General features: G+C 49.1%; 1 protein-coding gene and 1 long non-coding RNA gene across 5 annotated transcripts in view; one reads left to right on the top strand and one right to left on the bottom strand.

Moving 5' to 3' along the window:
• LOC111156340 (lysine demethylase 2B) overlaps positions 1 to 10,569 on the bottom strand; it is a 124,217-nt gene extending 113,648 nt beyond the window's left edge. For 3 of the 4 annotated variants that reach the window (XM_022517107.1, XM_022517110.1, XM_022517109.1), the window contains exons 1-4: positions 10,334 to 10,569; positions 9,113 to 9,257; positions 6,036 to 6,114; positions 4,726 to 4,772 (exon numbers count right to left, since the gene is read on the bottom strand). In XM_022517107.1, the coding sequence (XP_022372815.1) occupies positions 4,726 to 4,772; positions 6,036 to 6,114; positions 9,113 to 9,257; positions 10,334 to 10,366 (304 nt within the window). In that variant the 5' untranslated portion in view covers positions 10,367 to 10,569. Of the gene's footprint in view, positions 1 to 4,725; positions 4,773 to 5,125; positions 5,184 to 6,035; positions 6,115 to 9,112; positions 9,258 to 10,333 lie in introns of those variants that run through there. The other variant, XM_022517111.1, reaches the window with a different exon arrangement.
• Positions 10,570 to 11,145: 576 nt separating this feature from the next.
• Positions 11,146 to 20,408, top strand: LOC111156343. Its single transcript, XR_002641193.1, has 3 exons — positions 11,146 to 11,586; positions 19,596 to 19,731; positions 19,942 to 20,408. It is a non-coding gene; the product is annotated as an uncharacterized LOC111156343 (long non-coding RNA).
• The last annotated feature ends 342 nt before the right edge of the window (positions 20,409 to 20,750 follow it).

The raw sequence follows: 20,750 nt of genomic DNA, 5'->3' as shown, positions 1-20,750 counted from the left end.
CTCAGGCATATGCCCCACAGAAATGCATCCCTGTGTTCCCCAAAAGTCACGTTCTAGAGTGTTCATAGCAGCACAAGACATAGAAAACTGGCAGCTACCCGTGAGCCCATTAATAGCAGTGAATAAACACGTTGTGAAATGATCACATAACAGAAAACCACAGCAATGAAAATAAACCATCTACAACTACACACAATAATCTGGATGTCTCATAAACACCAAGGTGAGCAAAAGAAGCAGAAACGACAAGAGGTCACCTGCAGGATTCTGCTGTCATAACGCAGGAAAAGGCAAAAGTCATCCACGCTGGTAGCATTCAGGGTGATAGCAGAGGGGACGGACGGCATGGGAACATGGAGGTAGATTCTGGGGTGCCGGGTACCGTAATATGTTCAGTTTGTTAAAATTAATCGAGCTGTATCATTACCATATGTGCACTTTTCTATATGTAAATTATACTTCAATAAAAAGCTTTTATTTTAAGTGTACAGTGTCCTAAAAATGGAAAGTGCCTTTTTTTTTTTTTTAAGGCGAGGAACTAAGAACGGAGACCAGGTGCCTGAATTCCCAGGAGGCATATAAATAGGGCTGAGAGAGGGGCGCCTGGGTGGCTCAGTTGGTTGAGCGACTGCCTTCAGCTCAGGTCATGATCCCAGACTTCCAGGATCGAGTCCCGCATCAGGCTCCCAGCTCCTTGGGGAGTCTGCTTCTCCCTCTGACCTTCTCCTCTCTCGTGCTCTCTCTCACTCATTCTCTCAAATAAATAAATAAAATCTTTAAAAAATAATAAATAAATAAATAAATAGGGCTGATAGAGAAAAGCCCGATGTTAGGGCATCAGAGGAGAATCTGGAGCCCCAGCCTCCATAGCTGGCCCCTTCTCAAACAGCTGCCTCCCAAGATTCAAGGCCTAGAAGACAGAGGCTGAGATCATACACTGACCGCCCCATATGCTTCCCTCCGAGGCAGAACCCCCCATTTCCATTTCCATAAGGGGCATGATTATGCCATCCTGCAACCCTGCAATGTCACCCCTTCCCCGCTCCCTGATCACTTGCTTGTGCTGCAGCAGACCCAGACTGTACTAAACCTGCCAGAGCCAATCCAGAGACCCTTGATGGAATCACTGGTAGATGTGGCGAGAGAGGCCCTGAGCTGGCAGGAAAGAAGTGGAGAGCTGTTGGCTCCCCATCTTTGCCAGCCCATGGGGAGAAGCTAGCCCAAGAATGAAGCAGAAAGTGGAAGCAAAAGAGGGAAGCAGAACTGAAAAACGAGAGCCAACCTCTCGAGATCTTGGAACACCTAGATCAAGAGGTTCCTGAAGGTCACATCCTAAATTTATTATGTAAGCCGGTGAATTCTGCTTCGCTAAAGCCAGCTTGAGTTACATCTACCATTTATGTCACTATGAAGTACATGTCCTTTCACTGCTCCCCAGAAACCCGTGTGCACTCTCAGAGACTAAAATGGGCATGATAGGGGGGCCTGGATGGCTCAGTCAGTGAAGCATCTACCTTCAGCTCGGGTCACGATCCCAGGGTCCTGGGGTCGATCGAGCCCTGCACTGGGCAGCAGGGAGTCTGCTTCCTCTCTGTCTCCCTCTGCGCCTCCCCCGTGCTCGTGCTTGCTTGCTCTCTCTCTATCTCAAACAAATAAATAAATAAATAATCTTTAAAAAAATAAAATAAATAAAATAAAATGGGCCTAATAACTCTCCATGCTAACTGCACCCTTCCTGATGTCGGAACACAGTAAACCTTTCAAACCACTTCAATACCCATCAATCCATTCCTTTGTCACAGAATTGCCCAGCGAGATAGGGTGCAGGTATCACTACCCCATTTTCCTTGCCACCCCAGACTTTTCGAGAACTGGCAAGGATGTCTGAACCATCTAATTGCGTCCTCTTGCTCCAACAACCAGAAGAAAGGCACAAAGAAAGTAGCAGCAGCCAGCATACGACTAGAGTATAATAAAACTTCGCAGAGCTTTTAAGTTCCTCCAAAGGGCCAAGAGAATCATGATGAAGACTCTGATGAAGACTTGAGAATCTGGCTTTCATCCCTACGCATAAAGGGAATCCCATCAGATCCACATCCTGCCATTATAACAAATAACATCGGGGACCATTCACCAAGTACCCATCAGCCAATATAATGCTAAGCCTTCATTCAATCTCATCCTCTTTTGAGGTAGATTCTGCTACTAGCTCCATTTTGCAGATGTGAAAACTGAGGCTTGGAGTAAATGACTTGCCCCAAATCGGTCAGCTGGCAGAGCTAGGCCTCAGACTGAGGCTGTCCAACAGCAAACGCCCTGGGTAGGGCTGAGGCACCGAAATGGGTTGTCGGTGCCAAGACTTAATTTTGGGGGTCCATCGTCCCATCTTCTGCACAGTGTTGGGAAGTCTGCCCCTTCTGCTCTGATGTTCATCTCCTTCAGCTTTCTAGAATCCAGCTTTACCTAAGATTCCACCACCCACCATCACCAGCATCTCCTTCTAGCCCGTGGGTCCTCCCTTCCAAGTACTTGGGGTCAATTATTCCAGCTGGATTATCTGACACAACCCCTGGCCAGCCAGCTGTCTTCACCCACGGCCACCCGAGTCGGCTTTTATGAAAAATCGTATCACAGCACTTCATCCCCACTAGGACGGCGATCCTCAAAAAGACAGGCAATAACGAGCTTTGGTGAGGATGTGGAGAAACTGGTGCCCTTGTACGTTGCTAATGGGAATACAAAACGGCCAGCTGCTTTGAAAAAGTCTGGCAGTTCCTCAGGTTAAATATAGTTACCATATGACCCAATTACCCAGGTAAGGACCCAAGAGAAAGGAAAACGTATGTCCGCACAAAAACTCGTACACAAGTGCTCACGGCAGCATTATTCCATCACACAAGAGATGGAAACAACCAAAACATCCATCACCTGGCAAACGGATAAACAAGACTGGGTGGATACACGCACGTCCAGTGGAATCTTGTTCATCCATAAAAGAGAACGAAGCCCGGGCCCCAGTTGTCACATAGATGAACCTCAAAACTGGGAGGCTGTGGGAAAGAGGCCAGTCACAAAAGCCACACGGTGTGTGATTCCACTTACACGAAATGTCCAGAATAGACAAACCCACAGAGGCAAAAAGCACACCCCTGGTTGTCGGGGGTTGACTGTGTAGGTGATGCTCGTTCTGAAATCCCATCGTGGTGACCGACAGCCGCATGACACCATATATGCACTCAGGGCGCTGAGCTGCACACTCTAGAGTGGTTAAAGACTGAGTTTCCTGCTGTATGAATTTTATGTCAATTTAAAAAAAAAAATTTTCACCCTCTCCCAAAGAAAATGATCGGATAGCTTAGTGACCCCTGTTGCCCTCCTTTAAAACTCCTCATTGGCTTCCCATCACACCAGGCATCCACCCCAAATTCCCTGCCAGGGCCTCTAAGGCCCCACATGGCCCCAGCCCTGTGACCTCCCCCATTTCCTTCTACTTTCCCCCTTACTCCTACTCTCCCCCCACCTCCTGGCCTTCGCCCTGGCCTGTCCCTCAATCTGGCACGTTCTTTCCCACAGCTGGCTTCTCATCAGTCAAGTCTCTGTCCAAATGTATAAACACACACACACACACACACACACACACACACACACACACACACGGCCCTCTCTGACTGCCTCATCTAAAATACAGCTCCCAGGGGGTCCTAGGTTCCTCAGTTGGTATCCTATTAAGCATCGGCTCCTGATTTTGGCTCAGGTCATGATCTCAGGGTAATGAGACAGAGCCCCGAGCAGGGCTCTGCACTGGGCGTGGAGTCTGCTTAAGATTCTCTCTCTCTCCCTCTCCTTCTGCCCCTCTCCCACCCACAGGTGCACACGTGCGCTCACGCTCTCTCTAAAAACATAAATAAATAAGAATTTAAAAATAAAATAAATACAGCTCTCATCAATATCTCATCAATATCCCATCAATATCCCATCAACAGCTCCATCCCAATGTCCTGCTTTATTTCTTCATAGGCCTAATGACCTTCCAAAAAGATACAGACTTTTTTTAAAAAACTGTTTACTTCTCTGTTGCCTTGTCACTCCAAGCAAGAGGAGGGGGATCTGGTCTGTCACGCCCACAGCTCTGAACATGCCTGCCATGAAGGACCTAATTGAGAAACACCTCCGGAAAGAATGGGTTTATCCAAGGACTTCCATAACACCTGAAATGCCACCTGCTACCTGGTCAGGTGTCCGGACCCCTAAGGGATCAGCCACACTCTGCAGGTGCTCAGGGAGTTAATGAGCATTTTCTGGTTAGAGTGGCAAACCCCACCCTAGACTTGTCTAGAACCCCGAGGAAGCAGGAAGAATGATCCCGCCCCTTGAAGTCTGAAAGTCTTTCAGGGGTCACAAAGCACCCAGTGTTTACCCAGCAACCCACAAACAAACACAAAGGAGAGATCTAAGATTGTGTTGCTGATGGAGGCTAGGGTCCAAACTGGCCTCATAAAACCGCGCACTGGCAAACACCCTTCCATACGGTTTCTCACGACTGTGCAATCTGACCTATTCTCCAGAACGAGACGGTTGCAGCTCGCACCTGCTCCTGCCTCTTCCCACGGAGACTTTCTTTTCAGGGGCAGTTAAAAATCTAAACAGGCGGGTGGTAGAGACCTCCTGCCCCTTGTCCTCCCTACTTTTGGCATTTCTGAGCTGCTCACACAGCAAGCAACTTACCCACTAGGAGTTTGACATCTCGGACTGTGAAATCGGGGTCAGGCATCCTGGAAAAAGAGGAGTACAGGCGTTTGCTGAGAGGACAGAGACAACAGAGTTTGACCCAACTCTGGGGGCCGGGGAAGGCCATTTTCCAAGAGGGTTTTCGCTCTTCCTTGCTCTCAGTTTGGGAACCCAAAATGACAACATCCAGAGGGAGAGTGATAGACCAGTCAATGTCCCAAGGGAGGGTCACTCTCCAATCCCTGAGCCCTTTCCTCATCCCGGTAGGCAAGCCAACCCCCTCACTCTCCCCGATATGAACTCAACACTGCTGCAGAAAAGATGCAGCACCCCACTCTTCAGGGGAAGACTGAATTGTGGTGTCAAGGGTAAGTCCCAGAGCTGGGCATTCAAACACCTGCATTCTTTTAGGGTGGGCAGCTCTCTCTGTGTCTCTTCTTCTAGCAAACACTCGCCATAAAAGGAATTGTATGGAGGGCTGCAGAGATCCCTTTAAGTTCAAAGGGAAAAAAAAAAAGACACACATCATTCCAATTCCAAGGATCTGGTAACACCGGCTATAAGGACAGTGATGACCTTCGCTATTAATTAACAGTGATGTCAAAGGTTTGATTTCTACCCGAGGAACGAGGAACGAGACTCTTGAGCAAGCCTGGCAGGAGAGGCTGGGGAGGAGACAAGCAGGGATGATACCAGCCGGCTCCTCTCCACCCCTGCCCAAGGGACGGAAACCTGTTCTTCCAGCCTTCCTCCCGGATCTCTCCCCCACCCCACCTGGAGCTCTGACAGATCTCTAAGAGAATGTAAACCAAACAAGACACAGTGGGGGAGGCAGGTGCTGGGGTAGGCAGAGAAACAGACTTGGAGCCTAGCATCAGAGGAACAGGCCCTCTACAGAAAAGAACCAATTTCCCACACAGTGGGAGTCTGAGTAGAAAAATATGTTTTTAGGTGTCCTGCCTCTGGGCTTAGTGACTGGCCAATCCCTTCACAGCTCAGGCCCTGCCTCAGTTTCCTAACTTGGGAGGGGGACACAATTCTCCTTAGGAACCCACTACATGTAACTGGGGTGAGTCAGGGAAAAAAAGTCAACACTGTTTAAGTACCCTCTGTCCTCTCTGCCCAAATTCTCTGAAAAAGACCAATCTTTGGAGAGCTTTTCCCCTTTGTCAGGCCTTGAACGAAGAGATACTCTCCCCATACAAGGAAGAAAGATCCTTCTCTGTGACGAAAGGTGGGGAGAAGGGAAGAAGAAAATCTACCAGGGAGAGAGACATGGGAAGACGCAATTCGTTTCGCCAACTTACTTAATCCCCAGTCCATCCTTTTCTCGAAATATCAGGGGAACCCTGAGAGCTTCTCTCTGCACGTATTCATAGTTGAAATCTGTTTGGATATTGGAATTAAAACAGCTTGGTTAAGTCAGGAAGGAGCAGATGAGCCACGAACGATCGGTCGGAGGAAAGAACATGGGTTATAAGGTTCTACCAGGCTCCCTCGCTAGGGCAAGCGATCCCCGTCCAATGACAAGGAAACGGAGCAGGCCCAGGCCATGCCAACTATCAGCTCCTCTGCCTACTCAGTCATTCCCCGTATGCCCCACGGGTCAGAACTTGTCAATGAACAGCCCAAGGCCAGGGAGGCTGGGGAGGGAGACTCACGAAAGAGCCCCGCACAGAAAAGGCCCCAGCCATCGCTGAGAAAGACGGACAGAGAAATGCACCCCAAGCTGAGCTCAGAAAGTAAAGGCAGTGCAAAATCCAAGAATGCCACCTGGGAGGATCTGAAGCCCCAGAGAGGGGGCTGGGAAGAGGGTTCTCATTGTAGCTGAGCATCGGGGAAGATCTTATTGTAATATCCTGCATAGTGAAGGGGAGTGGGGGGGGAAGCTGGTTTCCCTGGAAACTGTGTATTTGGTGCCAAAATAACTAGAGAACTGGGCACAGCTTTGTTGTCTTAATAGTGTAATTCTGCTCCAGCTACTGCCATCCTGTCTCCACCGGGGAACAGACCCGGACTCTCCCCCCAGGTGAAGACAGGGTGAAGGGGGGCACAGTGAGGCCCAAAGCCAATTCACAAGGTAGTGCTCCGTCTCGGGCTTGTCTAGCATAGACCCCCAAATCCCTTATCGAAAGCCCCGAAGAGTGAAGGAGGCCTTCGTTTCAATGTTCCTCGAGTTCCAAAACCAGGGGATCTGACCCAACCTTACCCCAAAATATGGAATGGAGGGAGGCTGAGATAAACCATCACATCCCCAAATCCTCAGGTGAACCAAAGCAATCCACACGGACACAAGCCCTCCCTGGCAGGTCAGAGGAGAGACAGGAGAGACCACAGGCCACGGGAGCCCCTGCCCCAGGGAAACGGTTCATCAGGGCAGCTCAGTGGGGGAGGAGGCCAAGGCGACTCTACTCAGAGCAGAGGAAGAGAACAAAACCAGAGCTGGGGAAAGCCCTGACCTTAGCAGCTCAGATCCCCAGGGGCTCACAGTGAATGGGGATTCCTAAGGATTTAAAGGCAGAGAAGTTTAAGAAGCTTCTATTTTGAATCCAGGCTAAGGGCTCCTTCTGTTTCTAGCTCCTCCCTCGAAGTTTTGGGGCCAGATCTGAATTAACTACCAAATCGCTAGGGCCCTCTCCTTTGAAAAGAGCCTGGACAGATTTAAAGGCTCTCCCTAGCTGGAAGCCACCCCCCACGCACCCACACCCATACCCAAAGCCCGCCCCCCACCCCCACTCTCCTCAGCTTCAACTTCCTCAAATGAGCTTGAGAAAACACTCAGATCTTGGGCTGAGAATTCCTCACCAATGACTAGGAAGAGTTTGCATGTTGTTTTCTCATAGGATCCACCAAACTCAGTAAAATGGGAAGGAAACCAAAGGAATTAAAATCCCATTTGCGCTAAGGAAATTTAAATGCAGTGAGACTAACACCACCCCCCCCCCAGACCCTCTGTGTCAAGGTGCAACGCGCTCTTCGATTTTCACTCTTCGGACCTGGCGGGCTGGAATAAATGTCTTGTTCCCTCCCCCAACGACTACCCCCTACCACTGAAGCCCTGCACCCCAGGAAGCAGTGGGCACAAAAGAGAAACTTCAAAAATGCAAAGCCAGGACTGTCTCTTCTGGGGGCTAAACTACAGCCCCAGGCACTCAACCAGAACCTGGAGGGGGAAGCACTGTCCCCCTTGTCAGCTCACTGAGGGATGGAAGGTTTTCCAAGGGGCACAGGGGAGTCAACAAAATGAAAACGGTGTATTATAAAGGAAACCTGAATATCTAAGAGGAGGGGAAAAAAAAAAACAAAAAACAACTTAGAAACCCCAGAGAGAGCCCAGGGAAATACCTAGGTAGGCAGGGGCATCTCCAAAACCCCAACCCCACAGGCAGAACCACAGGTCACATGGGGCCTCTGGAGGCCTCAGACCCAAGCCAGAGCATCACCCCAACATTGGCAGGACAGCACCAGACACCTTTCTAATACTAGGGTCAGGGAGAAACTCAGGTCCTGAAGGTCTCAGGCTGGGATGGGACCCCAAGACCTCAGAGGTTTCCCCAACTTCTCTAAACTGGCAGGGCCTATAAGGGCCAGTGCTCTCAAGGTCTCAGGCTGAGAAGAGACTTTGTTCCCCAGAGGGGTACCCCCATTTTCACTTCAAACCACAGGGGTCAGGGATCTCAGCCCCAAGCCTGAGGGAGTAAAACTCTTCTTATCCCCAGTCCCTACTTCAAACTGTCAAGGCTGGAGGGTCAGAGGCCTCAGGCATAATTATGTGGGGGCACCAGCCAAAAGCTCTGAAACTCATCCAGCCCCTGCTCAAATCTGGAAGAGACCAGAAGGTTACAGGGTTCCGCAGACCCCAGGAGCTGAGGAGTCATCATTCAGGGACCCCAGCATCCCCAGCACCAGCTCTTAACTGGCAGGGCCTGACATGGGACGGGGTTCGCGGGAGGCTTCAGGCCTAGGGGGGTCCTCATCCCAAAGCCCCAGGGGCACCTGAGCCCCTCTCCCAGTCAGGCAGCCGCACCTCATCCAGCACAAGGAGCCGGGCTAGCTCCGGGAGGGGTAGAATGCGGCGCACCCGCCCTCCCTCCGTCCACCCGTCAGTCCCCAGGTCCCTCGGACCGCTGGTCCCCTGGCTCTGCCCACCCTGCGGCCGCCTGTGGGCGCCGGCGGGGTCTAGGCCCACGCCCGGCCCCCGTTCCCGCCTGCCCTCCTCCTTCGCCACCCCACCCCACCCCCCCAGTGCTCGGCCTCGTTTCGTCACCGGATCCCCTGGAATGGGGGACGCGGGCGCGAAATACGAACCCAGCCACCAGCAGCTCCCTCCCCACGTGCGCTCGGCCCGCGGCGCGGAGGGCAGCCCGAGGAGGGGGCGCCTCACCTTTGCCCTCCATGGCGTGCACGAAGTCCCCCTGGTACAGCTGACTGCGCAGCTTCTCCTCCAGGCTGAAGCCGCGGACGCTGACGATCTCCTCCACGTCCGACAAGTCCTCGTTCTCGTCGTATCTCTGGCGGTCAATCGGACGCTGCGGGGACCCAAACCAGAGAGCCCGAGGCATTATTGGGGGAACTGGGGGTCGCCTCTTACCCTAGGCCCAGCTCAAGCAGGTGCAGGAGTTGCGCGCCCCCCGCACCCCACCACTGCGACCTGAGCAACTTTGCGCAAATGCCAAAGATGCTGAAAATCAAGATAACGAGAGGGGCCCGCACCCCGGGGTCCGGCAGTGCCCTACGCAGGACACTCCCCTCCTGCATCTTTGGAGGCCGTGGAAAGGACATCTGGGGGGCTCTCCCTGGCTCCCCCACCCCCGATAGGTGTTGAGTTTTGCCCACTCGGCCGGGAGCCTGGTTATGTAACCCGCGAAGGGGGCTCCGCGCACGGGCTGGCGGGGCATTTGTAGGCCCCGGGAGGAGCCGCCGCAGAGCCCTGCTCGGCGCTAACAGTAGCCCCGGCGGCCGCCGCGGCAGAGCCGGGAAGCCGGAACCGGGGGCCGGCTGCATTTCTAAGACTGGAGCCGCCCCCGAGCTACTCGGGAAGCTGGAAAGCTGAAATGGAAGGGCTGAGACCCCAGCCGCCCCCGCCGACCGCCCGCCAATGCTAGAAGAAGAGGTGGAGGGGGAGGTCGGGGCTTGGGAGGGGGAGAGGCAGACGGCCCGCCACAAAGCTCCCATCGGAGACCCCAAAACGCACCAGCAGCTGCCTCATCTCCCCACAAGCGCGCGCGCACACTCACTTCCTAAGGAGACTCCCCCACCACTCCCCGCATCCCCTGCCTCCTCCCTCAACCGCCCAGCGCCGGGCCCTGCAGCCCCCCAGATTCCGGGCGAACCCCGAGCCCGCTCAGCCTCTCTCCAACGCCTTTCCCCGCTACCACCTCCCCACTCAAGTGTCTGAGACTCTGAGCCTCACAAGGGACTGGAGGAGTAAGCTGCTTGCTTCCTTTTGCATGCAATTTATTATATTTTTTCCGGTCCTCTTGCAAAATACAGAAAAGGAAAGAAAAGGCAGCAAGAAACAACAACCACTAAAAAAAAAAAAAAAAAAAAAAAAAATAACAATAACAAAAAAAAATTTAAAAAAAAAAAAAAAAAAGCTACACACCAATCTTCTTCCAGAGTCTTTCTCTGCCTCCATTTTTTTAGGAGAGTTCACCAATTAATTGTCAACACTCCTGCCCCCTGCATTTTGGCGGAGGGGGGAAGGAGGGAAGACCAAAGAAAACAAACCAAAAAATAAATAAATAAAGCAAGCCACAGCCGAGATCTACAAAGTTTTGCACCAACACTTAAGCAGATCCGTTTGCAAAGTCCTAGGAAACCATTTTCAGCAGTTGTGGGGGGGGGAGGCGTCGACGTCATAATCCCCGGAACGTAAACATTGTTGCCGATCGCGCTCTGAGCCCGCGGCCGGGCTAGTGGAGGGGGCACTCGGCCCGGGATAGGGGGGGCGGGGGCGGCTGCCCGAGGAGGTGTGGGGCGGGGAGGGCGCCCGGGAGGCACCGGGCGCCGTTAGCGCCCTGGCATCGCTGTTTTGTTGTTGGGTCACGAGTGCGCCTTGCACGCAGGCGCCGCCGCCGCCCGGGAGTTGTGTGCAGAGCTGACTTTTGGAGGGCTGAGTTGCAGGCGGCGGGCGCATCCCGGAGATGGCGGGGCAGGGAGGGAGGGAAGGAGGAGGGGGTGGGGAGGGAGGTGCAGATTTGCACGGCTGGCCTCAGCGGGAGGCGCGGAAATGCAAGCCGAGCTTGCTGGCTAGAAAGCCCCCGAGGGCTGGCACCCCGAAAAACGACCCCCCACCTCAATCCCTGCCCCCATTGCCCACGGTCCCCACGGGCCACCCCTCTTCCTCTTCCTTCATCCACCCCACCCCCTTACCTACGTGGCCGACCCAAATTCAAAGCGCTTTGTATATATAATTTTTTTTTTTCTGCTGCATGTCTTGTTTTTTGGGGGGATGGCGGGGAGCGATCCTCTCCAGACCCCCATATGAGGACCTGCCATATGGAGAAGGCATCTGGGGGCTCAGGAAGAATATAGCGCAGCTCCATACCTGTACGGACTGCATAACTTTTAAACTCCCGGACTCAAAAGATAATGGACCCACACAAACGCAGGTACAGGAAATACATCCAGACCAGAGCCTTTACAGAGCCGAGCTGACCGGAAGACGTTGCCTTTCATTCATTCATCCTGCCCTCGTCTGTGGAGTCCTTCACTAGGCGACGAGCCCTGGAACAGAAGTTGGACAGTTTTAAAAGGTCCCTGCGCTGGCCAAGAGAAGGAAATAGATGCTCAGGAGTGAAACACCGAGAGAATCCGATCTGGCGCCTCCTAACGCAGCTGGCAAGCAGGCGAAGGGTAAGCCCTTATTGGCCGTTTATAGGAGAAAAGTCGGTGGAAAGGTGCAAGGCGCTCTGGGGTGAGGCGCGGGGACCTTTGGGTGCCCCTTGATGAGTTCTTAGGAATTCTTGGCAGAGGGACTGATTCTCTCTTGCTTTCCCTCAGTATACCTGGTTGGCCGTGACCATCCCCAAAAGTGGAATCCTAAAAGCGGCTGTCCTGTAATTAATTCCATTATGAACAACAGTCAGGTCAGCTCTGATTATGAGAAAAGCTGGCCCTAAACATTCCTCCAAGTCCAACTAGGCCTGCTCTTTGGGATAACGATCAGGAGGAGATGAGGACAGGGCACAGCTCCATTAAAAGAACATAGATGCTCATAGCAGTCTTGGCCAAAAAAACCTTATTTTTATTTCTGCCATTAAGCCTCATAGTCATTTTGCAGATAGAGAAACTGAGGCTCAGAGACACGATCGGTCGCGGTGGTTCCTCTGCGCCAAGCCAATATCCTCCCTAGTGGACACACCATTCAGACGTGTGGAGAGGATGTGGCTTCCCCATCAGAGATCGGATGTGAACCATCACCTCTATATTGGTCACCCTAAAAGACAGCTTCCCCCTCACACACCTTAAAGTTTCCTGTCCCGTCCCGTCTTTCTATATTCTTTACCACCCACCCCTAAAAACTGTTTTTTTTAAGTTTGTTTTAATCCCAGTCCTCTAGATGGCAAATACCAAAACTTATTTCAGCTTAGTGGGAATGAGGAGGTTTTGCCCTCAGCCTCTGTCAAGAACCAGGGGCCATCTCATAGTTTCTCTCACAGAAGATCCCTTGAAGAATAAGAGTCTTGTTATAGGACTCATGTTACAAATGAGGAAACCGAGTCTCAGAAAGGCAGAGCCGTTCAAGGCCACAAGCTTGTAAGTGACTTTCATCACAGCCTTTATGGATACTGACCACCTTCCTTGTTCCCACATAATGAAATGAACATGTTCAAAGGAGGGTCTCTGCAGCTGGCAGGTCAGGAAAAGGAAGTTAAGTGCCATAAGGCAAAACCAAAACAGAATGCTTGATCCCAATTCTCCTTTACTCCCAGAGACACTTCTCTCCCCATGTGGCCTCAGGGTGTCCCCAAACGCTGGTGTCAGGAAAAGATCCGATGGCAAGCACCTCAGTGCCAAAAGTTAAGTCCATATATCACCCCAATGGGGAGTTCCTGGCCTGTCAGAGTGCGAAGGGTTTGAGTAGTCACCTAACTTAATCCCTTCTCTTTACAAACCCTGAGGAAACTACAGACCAGAGAGAAGAATGGGCCAACCCGGGTGTGTGTTCCCTCGGACTCCCCCAGAATGCCTACCCTACCTTCTGGTCCTAAGTGGTCACTCAGTAAATGTTGGGCTCTTGATGGATCACCTTCCCCAGCGATATTTGCATTTTCCCTTTATCAGTAATTGGCAGATGAAAGGCTTTGTCCTCCTGTTGAAAGAATTCCAGGCATTTGCTCCAAGTGGGGGAGGAGGTTATTTTGGGCCAAAGGGGGATGGGCCAAGACCCTTGAGCTCCTAGTGCTGGCTAATTGTCCCAGAGGCGTGGGCAGTAGGTGAGAAAGGGGAGGGGAGATGAAGGTGCTTCTCCAAGAGAGGTATTATTTCTTGCAGGGGAAAGGAAAAAAAAAAAAAAAAGACCAGGCCAGTTGTATTTGAAACTTAGTAATAATGACTTCCCGGACCCTCCTTCTCATTCTTACAAAAGACCCAGTCAAACCCTGGCTGTGTTGGCCCCATTCATTCATTTCTTCGTTCATCAAAGGTTGATTGAGCAGCTCTGTGCTTTAGCACACAGGGGATATGGAAGAACCAGTTTTGATTGTAGACATACTCCAGCCTGGACAGGGACTGGACAGACGGCTCCTAGGGGAGTTAGGAATCCCCAAGATTTTAAAAACTGTTAGAAACTGAAGCTGTTCTCACCCTCATACATAATTATAAGAGCTCCGGATTTCTGAGTGCCTACCATGTCTTTAAGCAAAGTCACTCATGTTTGTTACTGTCTTGAATCTTTCCCAAAGCCCTATTGAGGGAGGGTCTATAATTCCCCACCGCTATGGCTGAGGCTCGAAGAGAGGTCAAGGTACTTGCCTAAATTTTACAGCCGTAAAATAAGAGACAGTATCTGCACCCAGGGTTTGCTGGAATCCAGAGCTCACATGCTTTACCACTCACTATGCCCCCTTCGGGGCTGTCCCTTAGGACATGGTCATGGAAACATTCTATGTCTGTGCTGTCCAATGCAGCAGCCTCTAGCCACATGTGGGTAGTGAGATTAAGGAAATGAATGTTAAATTTTATTTAATTTTAATTAAAATTTAAATAGTTGTACATAGCTGGTGTCTGTTATCGGGCAGTGCAACCTTACGGTGTTTTCCAGAATTTGTCTTAACTCACCTACCAGACTAGATACATCTCAGAGTCTGATTTGGCACTGTGTCTCTATAATCAACCTTCTGGAAATATTTGTGGAATGAACGAAGGGACCCTGAGAAAATGAAGTATTGGAATGATGGGTGGGGGAAGGGGACAGGGATGACTGCAAAGGTTTCCTCGAAGGGACCATGTGAATGTTCGCAGTGCTGTTCCTTAAACCACTCACTCTGAGGGTCTGCCAAGAGCTTAGCACGGTGGGCACGTGGGGATACTGGTTAGATACAAGATTGTCCCACCTGCCCGGATCTGACAAATAGACTTTTCAAGGACAGATAAGTGGTGTTGGGACAGGAAGCCTTAGAAATGGGTAACCACTTCCTGATATATATCCTGCTGATAGACACAAAAACAAAGATGCAATCCATTGTAGCCCTGTTTGCAACAGAAAGAGACTGAAAAGGATCCCAAAGTTGGGGAACTGATTAAATAATTCTTGGACCATTTGTCCATTGAAATGTTACCAAATCATCAAGAAGAATAAGGTAGTTCTGTATATACTGATGAGGATGACTTAATGATATCCTTACATTAACACAGAACAGGGGTACCTGGGTGGCTCAATCGGTTAAGCATCTACCTTCCTTTCCAGTCAAGATCTCAAGGTTCTGGGATCCAGCCTGTGTCAGGCTGCCTGTCCAGCAGGGAGTTTGATTCTCCCTCTGCGCCTCCCCCTGCTCATACTTGCTCTCTCTCTCTTTTCCAAATAAATAAAATCTTAAAAAAAAAAAAATTAACACAAAACAGAACAAGGTGCGGAATACTTACAGTGAATTGTGCTGACCACTTACATCAACCAAAGGGGACAAATTTATATCTACATTTATTCTTTTGGATGTACAGGCTTTCTTTGGAAAGAAATAGAACCAAAAAATGGGGGCAGGGGGAGAGACTGGGAAAACAGAAGCGAACGTATTCTTTGGTACAATGTGACATTTTTAACACACGTATGCATTAGAGTTGCCTGACTTGGGACCTTATAGACTTAATTTCATTTTCTAAGGTGTAGTACCTTTTGAATTTTATACTATGTACCTGTATTATCCTGCTCAAACAGGAATTTGATTTTATTCATTCTTTTTAAGACTATAAGTCTCAAAATCAAGTAAATCTAAACCACTAAATATTGTGTGGGTATATATACATAAGAGTAAGGCGCAAGTAAAAGCAAAAGAATGATTAACACAAAGTGCAGAAAAGACTCCACTCTAGAACAGGGAATGTGAACAGAGAAGGGGCGGGTGATTTTCCGTCTCTTAATCTAGATGGTGGGTACCTGAATGTAATTCTTCAAAATGAACTTTAGAATTTTACAAATTCTATTGTATTTCTGAAATATTCCACGACTTAAAAATTGTTTTAAAATTTCTCCCAGTTTTGGGGCTCCTGCCTGGCTCTGTCAGTGGAGCACGTGACTCTTATCGCCTGGTTATTAGTTCGAGCCCCACTTTCGGTGTAGAGATGACTTAAAATAAAAATCTTTAAAAAAAAAATTGCTTTAAGTCTTTCTCCTGTACCTCTGCCCAACCACCCAGTTTCACTCCTTCACAGTCCCACCCCTCGGAAAACTTGTTAGCAATGTCCCTTGGGGATCCTATCAGAAATAGTTTTTGCATTTATACACATCTGTATATTTTCTATTATGACGATGTCACACAAATATACCCACTGTCCTTTCCTTCATCACTTAATACGATCTTGGAGATTTTCCCATATACTATCTGTAGAACTGAATCATTCTAAAATATTAGGTAAGGGTGAGGTAAATCTGAATGTCATGATTCAGAAAAAGTTCAAGATTGGCTAAGAAAAAAAGTCAGAATAATGTACATGTTGTGATCCCATTTAAGTCAAAAAAAAAAAAAGAAGAAGAAGAAGAAGGAAGAAGCATTTCAGTGGACCAGCAAACCATTATGTTTGATCACTTCTGAGGAGAGAGAAAATTTTGAGGGGTTTATACACAGACCATCTCATGCATTACTTGCCCTTTTAAATTTATCAGGTATTTCAAGCATAAAGAAAGGCATCGAAATTAAATATACGAAATATACCAAGGACTTGTCTATTCACCTCCTAGCTTTGCCAAATCCTAGATTTTTGCCATATTTTGTATTATGTTTGCAATTTAAAAAATATTTTGGGGACCCACAGACCATACTTTTTCTATTAGAGTGATTGGCGTTCCCAAAGACCTTTTTTTTTTTTTTTTTATGTTTTAATTTTTTCACCAGTGCTGTGTAGATGGAATTACCAGAGTCAGAGCAGTTTACATATAGCCTGATTGTCTGGCCTTGGGCATTTTGGGAAGACTTCGGGTCTTAAGTTCTGCATCTTCCCGTGCAAGGACCCGAAGGAAACTTGAAAATAACAGGTGAGTTAATTAAGGGGTTAACTCCAGGAGGAGAGTCAGAAAAGTTCAAAGATACTCCGAAAACTTGCATCTTTCGATTGATGGACAAATGTATTAACCAATGGAAATCAAAACCCAGGCATTACTTCATCATGCTAAATTATCATTGGCTGCCAGTCCCCGAGGGCCGGACCGCAGGGCTGGCGGTTAACCCTTTCAGGGATGATTTTTGCCCTCGACATTAATTTTATTTTGAAAGATGAAGTAGGAACAGATGAAAAGCCTAGATAGGTCCTCAGACCTTCAAGTGTCGCCTTTGGATCTCACCCCAGCAGGTAGAGTTTCCCACCCACAAAAGAACACCCCAGGGACAAATTTCCTGGAGAGAAAGTTTTGAACTTTTAAAATGGGGAATCAGCTGACCTTGCTTGGCGAGAAGAGAGGGGAGGGGAGAAGTTTGATTCACTTTTTGTCCTGTCAGAACAGAGACCAGTGTTGGAGACGATTCCATTAATCTTGCAGAGCGATCAGTCACTGAGAGGATTGAATTGCATTTCCTGCCCCAAAGATGTAGAGACCGATGACCTTTGCAGCAGCCCTCAGACCCCCAGTTCACAGCTGGAGAGAGGATGTGTCAGCATTTACTTTCGGGTCTCACCCTGCCCTTTGTTCAAAATTCAAACTCTGTGTTCAGGCTGCTGCCGCCCTGGCCTTTTTGTCGTTGATGCTGCCGATTTTTTTTTTTTTTTTTTTTTTAAACCTCCCACGTCTTGCAACTTCTGAGAAACTCTCTATTTAGCAAAAGATAGTATCTGGAAGTACCCCCAGAGGGGGAATCAAAATAGACAGGAGGGAATTTTAAGAGAGGCCATTGGGCCTCTTAGCTTTCTTTACTGCCCCTTCCTGGGCTCCGCTGCGGGTTGAACGGGATGGAGGCACTGGGTCTACCTGAGTTAACAAGAATGCCTCCTGTGGCCACGGCTCGATTACAAAAAAAGCTTTCACATGCATTACCTCGGGTAAAAAGGAACTGCTGGAACAAAAGCATCTCCATAAAAGGACATTCTAAATTTCCAGATTTGGTGAGCTAGACGACCTTGGACAAGGTGCCCAAACGGAGCCTCAGTTATCCCATCTATAAAATGGGGGTCATGTCTACCATCTAAGAGTTCTATGAGGATTCAATGAACCAGTGTTCTACAACTGGGCGGTTGGTAAATGCTGTCTCTTTGTTAAAATGAAGTCGACCTTCTGGACTTCATATCCCTAACTAGTTCTGGATCTGGATGGGGGGAAAATGTTTTCCTCCAAGGGGAAGGCTTCCTAAGGATGGAATATCCCTGCTTTTCTCTCCAACATCGGTTCTCTCCCCAACAAGCCTTCAAAGTCTGACTGCCCTCAACTCTTTTGAGTTCTTGGAATAAACCTGCTTTCTCTCCCCCAGACCTTTGCATATGGTGATCCTTCCACTGGGAGCAGTCAATCCTGCCTGCCCTCCTCTCCATAGTTCTCACCCTCTTGGAATCAGCTTTGATGTCTTTTTCCTGATCTGCTCATAATGCTTATCATATTATCTTATTGCTGCCTATGCCCTAGGCTCACTGGGAGTCCTGGGAGTGTAGGGACCCTGTCTGCCTCGTGGATGTATCTCCTACCTAGCACGGTGCCAGCACCCAGTGTTTTTTTTTGTTTTGTTTTGTTTTTGTTTGTTTGTTTTTGTGTAGGGTTTTTTGCACCCCATTTAAAGGTACATGTCTAAGGATACCTGTCTGGCTCAGTCAGTAGAGCCTGTGACTCTTGATCTCCGGGTGGTAAGTTCAAGCCCTACACTGGGTATGGAGCCTACTTAAAAAAAAAAAAAAAAAAAGGAAAGAAAAGAGGGGCACCTGGGTGGCTCATTGGGTTAAAGCCTCTGCCTTCAGCTCAGGTCATGATCCCAGGGTCCTGGGATTGAGCCCCACATCAGGCTCTCTGCTCAGCAGGGAGCCTGCTTCCTCCCCCCCTCCCCCACCGCCTGCCTATCTGCCTACTTGTGATCTCTGTCAAATAAATAAAATCTTAAAAAAAAAAAAAAGAAAAGTGCCTTTCTAATGAGAGTCCTGAGTCCCTACTATGCCTCCCTTAGTCCCCAAATTCCTCACCCTTCCAGAGATCTAGGAGTAACAGTACTGAGATCTTTCTTTTTTCCTAGCTAGCCATTATAACATCCTTTGCAGATGGAATCTGTGGCTTTTGCCCTCCTTGAAATGACCTTCATTAATTGACCCTTTGATTACTGAGTAGCACTCAGATACACACAGAGCGCTCCCTTTGTAGGAAAGCCTCCTCTTCACCCCATAGCATCTTTTCAGGGCAGAGAGCAGGCCTTTCTCCCTGGTGAGGCTAGGATGGACAGTTGGCTCTTAACCCCAGCCCAAGGAGAGAAATCTGAAACCAACCCTTGCAAACTGAGAGCAGGTGAGTTTGCCCAGTTTACCCTAGCGCAAAACTCTCATTCAGAATACTTCTCACAATTATAATAAAATACGAAAGTGTTAGCAGCCCATTATCTGGGTCTCTCTTTAAAAGGAAAGGTCCCTGGGGCGTCTGACTAGCTCAGTCCGTAATGCACAGGACTCTTAATCTCAGGGTCGCGAGTTCAAGCCCCACTTTGGGTTTAGAGATTTTTTTTTTCTTCAAGATTTTATTTATTTGACAGACAGAGATCACAGGTAGACAGAGAGAGAGGAAGGGAAGAAGGCTCCCTGCTGAGCAGAGAGCCCAATGCGGGGCTCAATCCCAGGACCCTGGGATCACAACCCAAGCTGAAGGGAAAGGCTTTAACCCACTGAGCCACCCAGGCACCCCTAGAGATTATTTTTTTAAAAAACATTTTTTTTTTTAGGAAAAAAAAGGAAAAGTCCCTGAGGTGACTGACCTTGGTCTTATTTACTGCTTATCCTCAGCCCCTAGGGCCTGGCTCATAAAATACTTAATCTCTCGAATGAATGAATGAATTTGTCCAAGGAATGAATTCCTCAAACTCCCAAATAAGTGTATTTTCAGCTTGATTAAATCTTAAAGTGTACCTCTTTGAAAAAGTTGCAAAGATTCTAAGAGGCCCTCTTAAAGTGCAACAATGTGAAGTTGTTCCTCGGGGAGGTGGTAATCGACCTTTCTAGTTCCAAAGCCCAGGTTCTCCCCTACTCTTTTCCAGACTGCATCCCAGATCCACGAGATCTGCTGGGCAGAAACCGAGGGAGCCAGCTGTCATCGCCCGCAGCTGAGGCCTGAGAACGCGCACCCTGCGTGCTCGCCGCGGACCCCCTTGTCTGGGAGGCCGCTATCTGCACGTGAGCTGGGCTTCCCCAGGGCGAGGCGACATATCATGGTCACTTGCCACTTGCTATCCCAGCTTAAGGGCCTGGAGTCCCGACACCCGGAGCCGAAGGGGGCGGGGCACAGAGCGGGCTGTGGGGGCGGGGCAGGGGCTGGTAGGCACCCCCAGAATAACCTCCTGTGCCTTAGACTTCTGCTCCCTAACTCGGGAATCTATTCGTCAGCCTGCACCTTGACATCAACCTCTGCATCCGCGTCTCCCACCGCTAATCGTGCTTAATGTCTGCTCTGGGCACCGCCAGGACCGGTCAGCATAATTTTGGGAGTCCTCACTCGCCTGGGTCAACTTACCCGCCTGCTCGAAAAGTTGGATGCTCCTTCCAGAGTCCCGACTTCTCAGCCTGGGAGCTGTGTGCTGTGGATAAGTGACTTCACCAAGTGAATCTCATTATCATTTCTACGGTGGGAAAATAATAGATGTTTGGGAGAATGAAATGAGACCACAGAAACCCCAGTCATTACGCGCCGTAGTTCCCTTTTCTGCTTTCGTTTTCTCTGTAGCACTGGTCACCATATATCACATTTTATTTGTTGTTTTCTCCTCCCACTAGGATGACAACGCCACAAAGTAGCAATTTTAATCTCTTTTGTCCACCTCTGTAACCCCACACATGTCAATTAGAGCTTGGCCCACGAGATTCTCAGTAAATATTTGTTGAATAAATGAATGGATGATATAAAGTGACTGGAGCTCAGTAAGTACCCCATCATGGGGTAGCTATTGCTAATTTATTATTGTGATTAAGTACTCTGTCTCGGGAGTCCAACTGAAAGCAGTATAATAAGGGAGGGAGAAATTTAGCATCATGGTAGGATGTTGGCATTCTGGCTGGGAAATCCTGTCGGCTCCATTTACTAGCTGTGTGATCTGGAAGAAGTGACTTCACTTATCTAAGGCTGTTTCCTCACCTGTAAATGGAGGTAATCACAGTGCCTCCCTGGTAGGATACGAACATAGGATAAGATGGTAATG

The sequence above is a fragment of the Enhydra lutris genome, unplaced genomic scaffold, assembly GCF_002288905.1.
Source record: "Enhydra lutris kenyoni isolate GAN:26980312 unplaced genomic scaffold, ASM228890v2 scaffoldscaffold46, whole genome shotgun sequence".
NCBI lineage: Eukaryota > Metazoa > Chordata > Mammalia > Carnivora > Mustelidae > Enhydra > Enhydra lutris.
The sequence above is the reverse complement of the archived record's forward strand: the minus strand, read 5'-3'. Positions and strand labels throughout refer to the sequence as shown.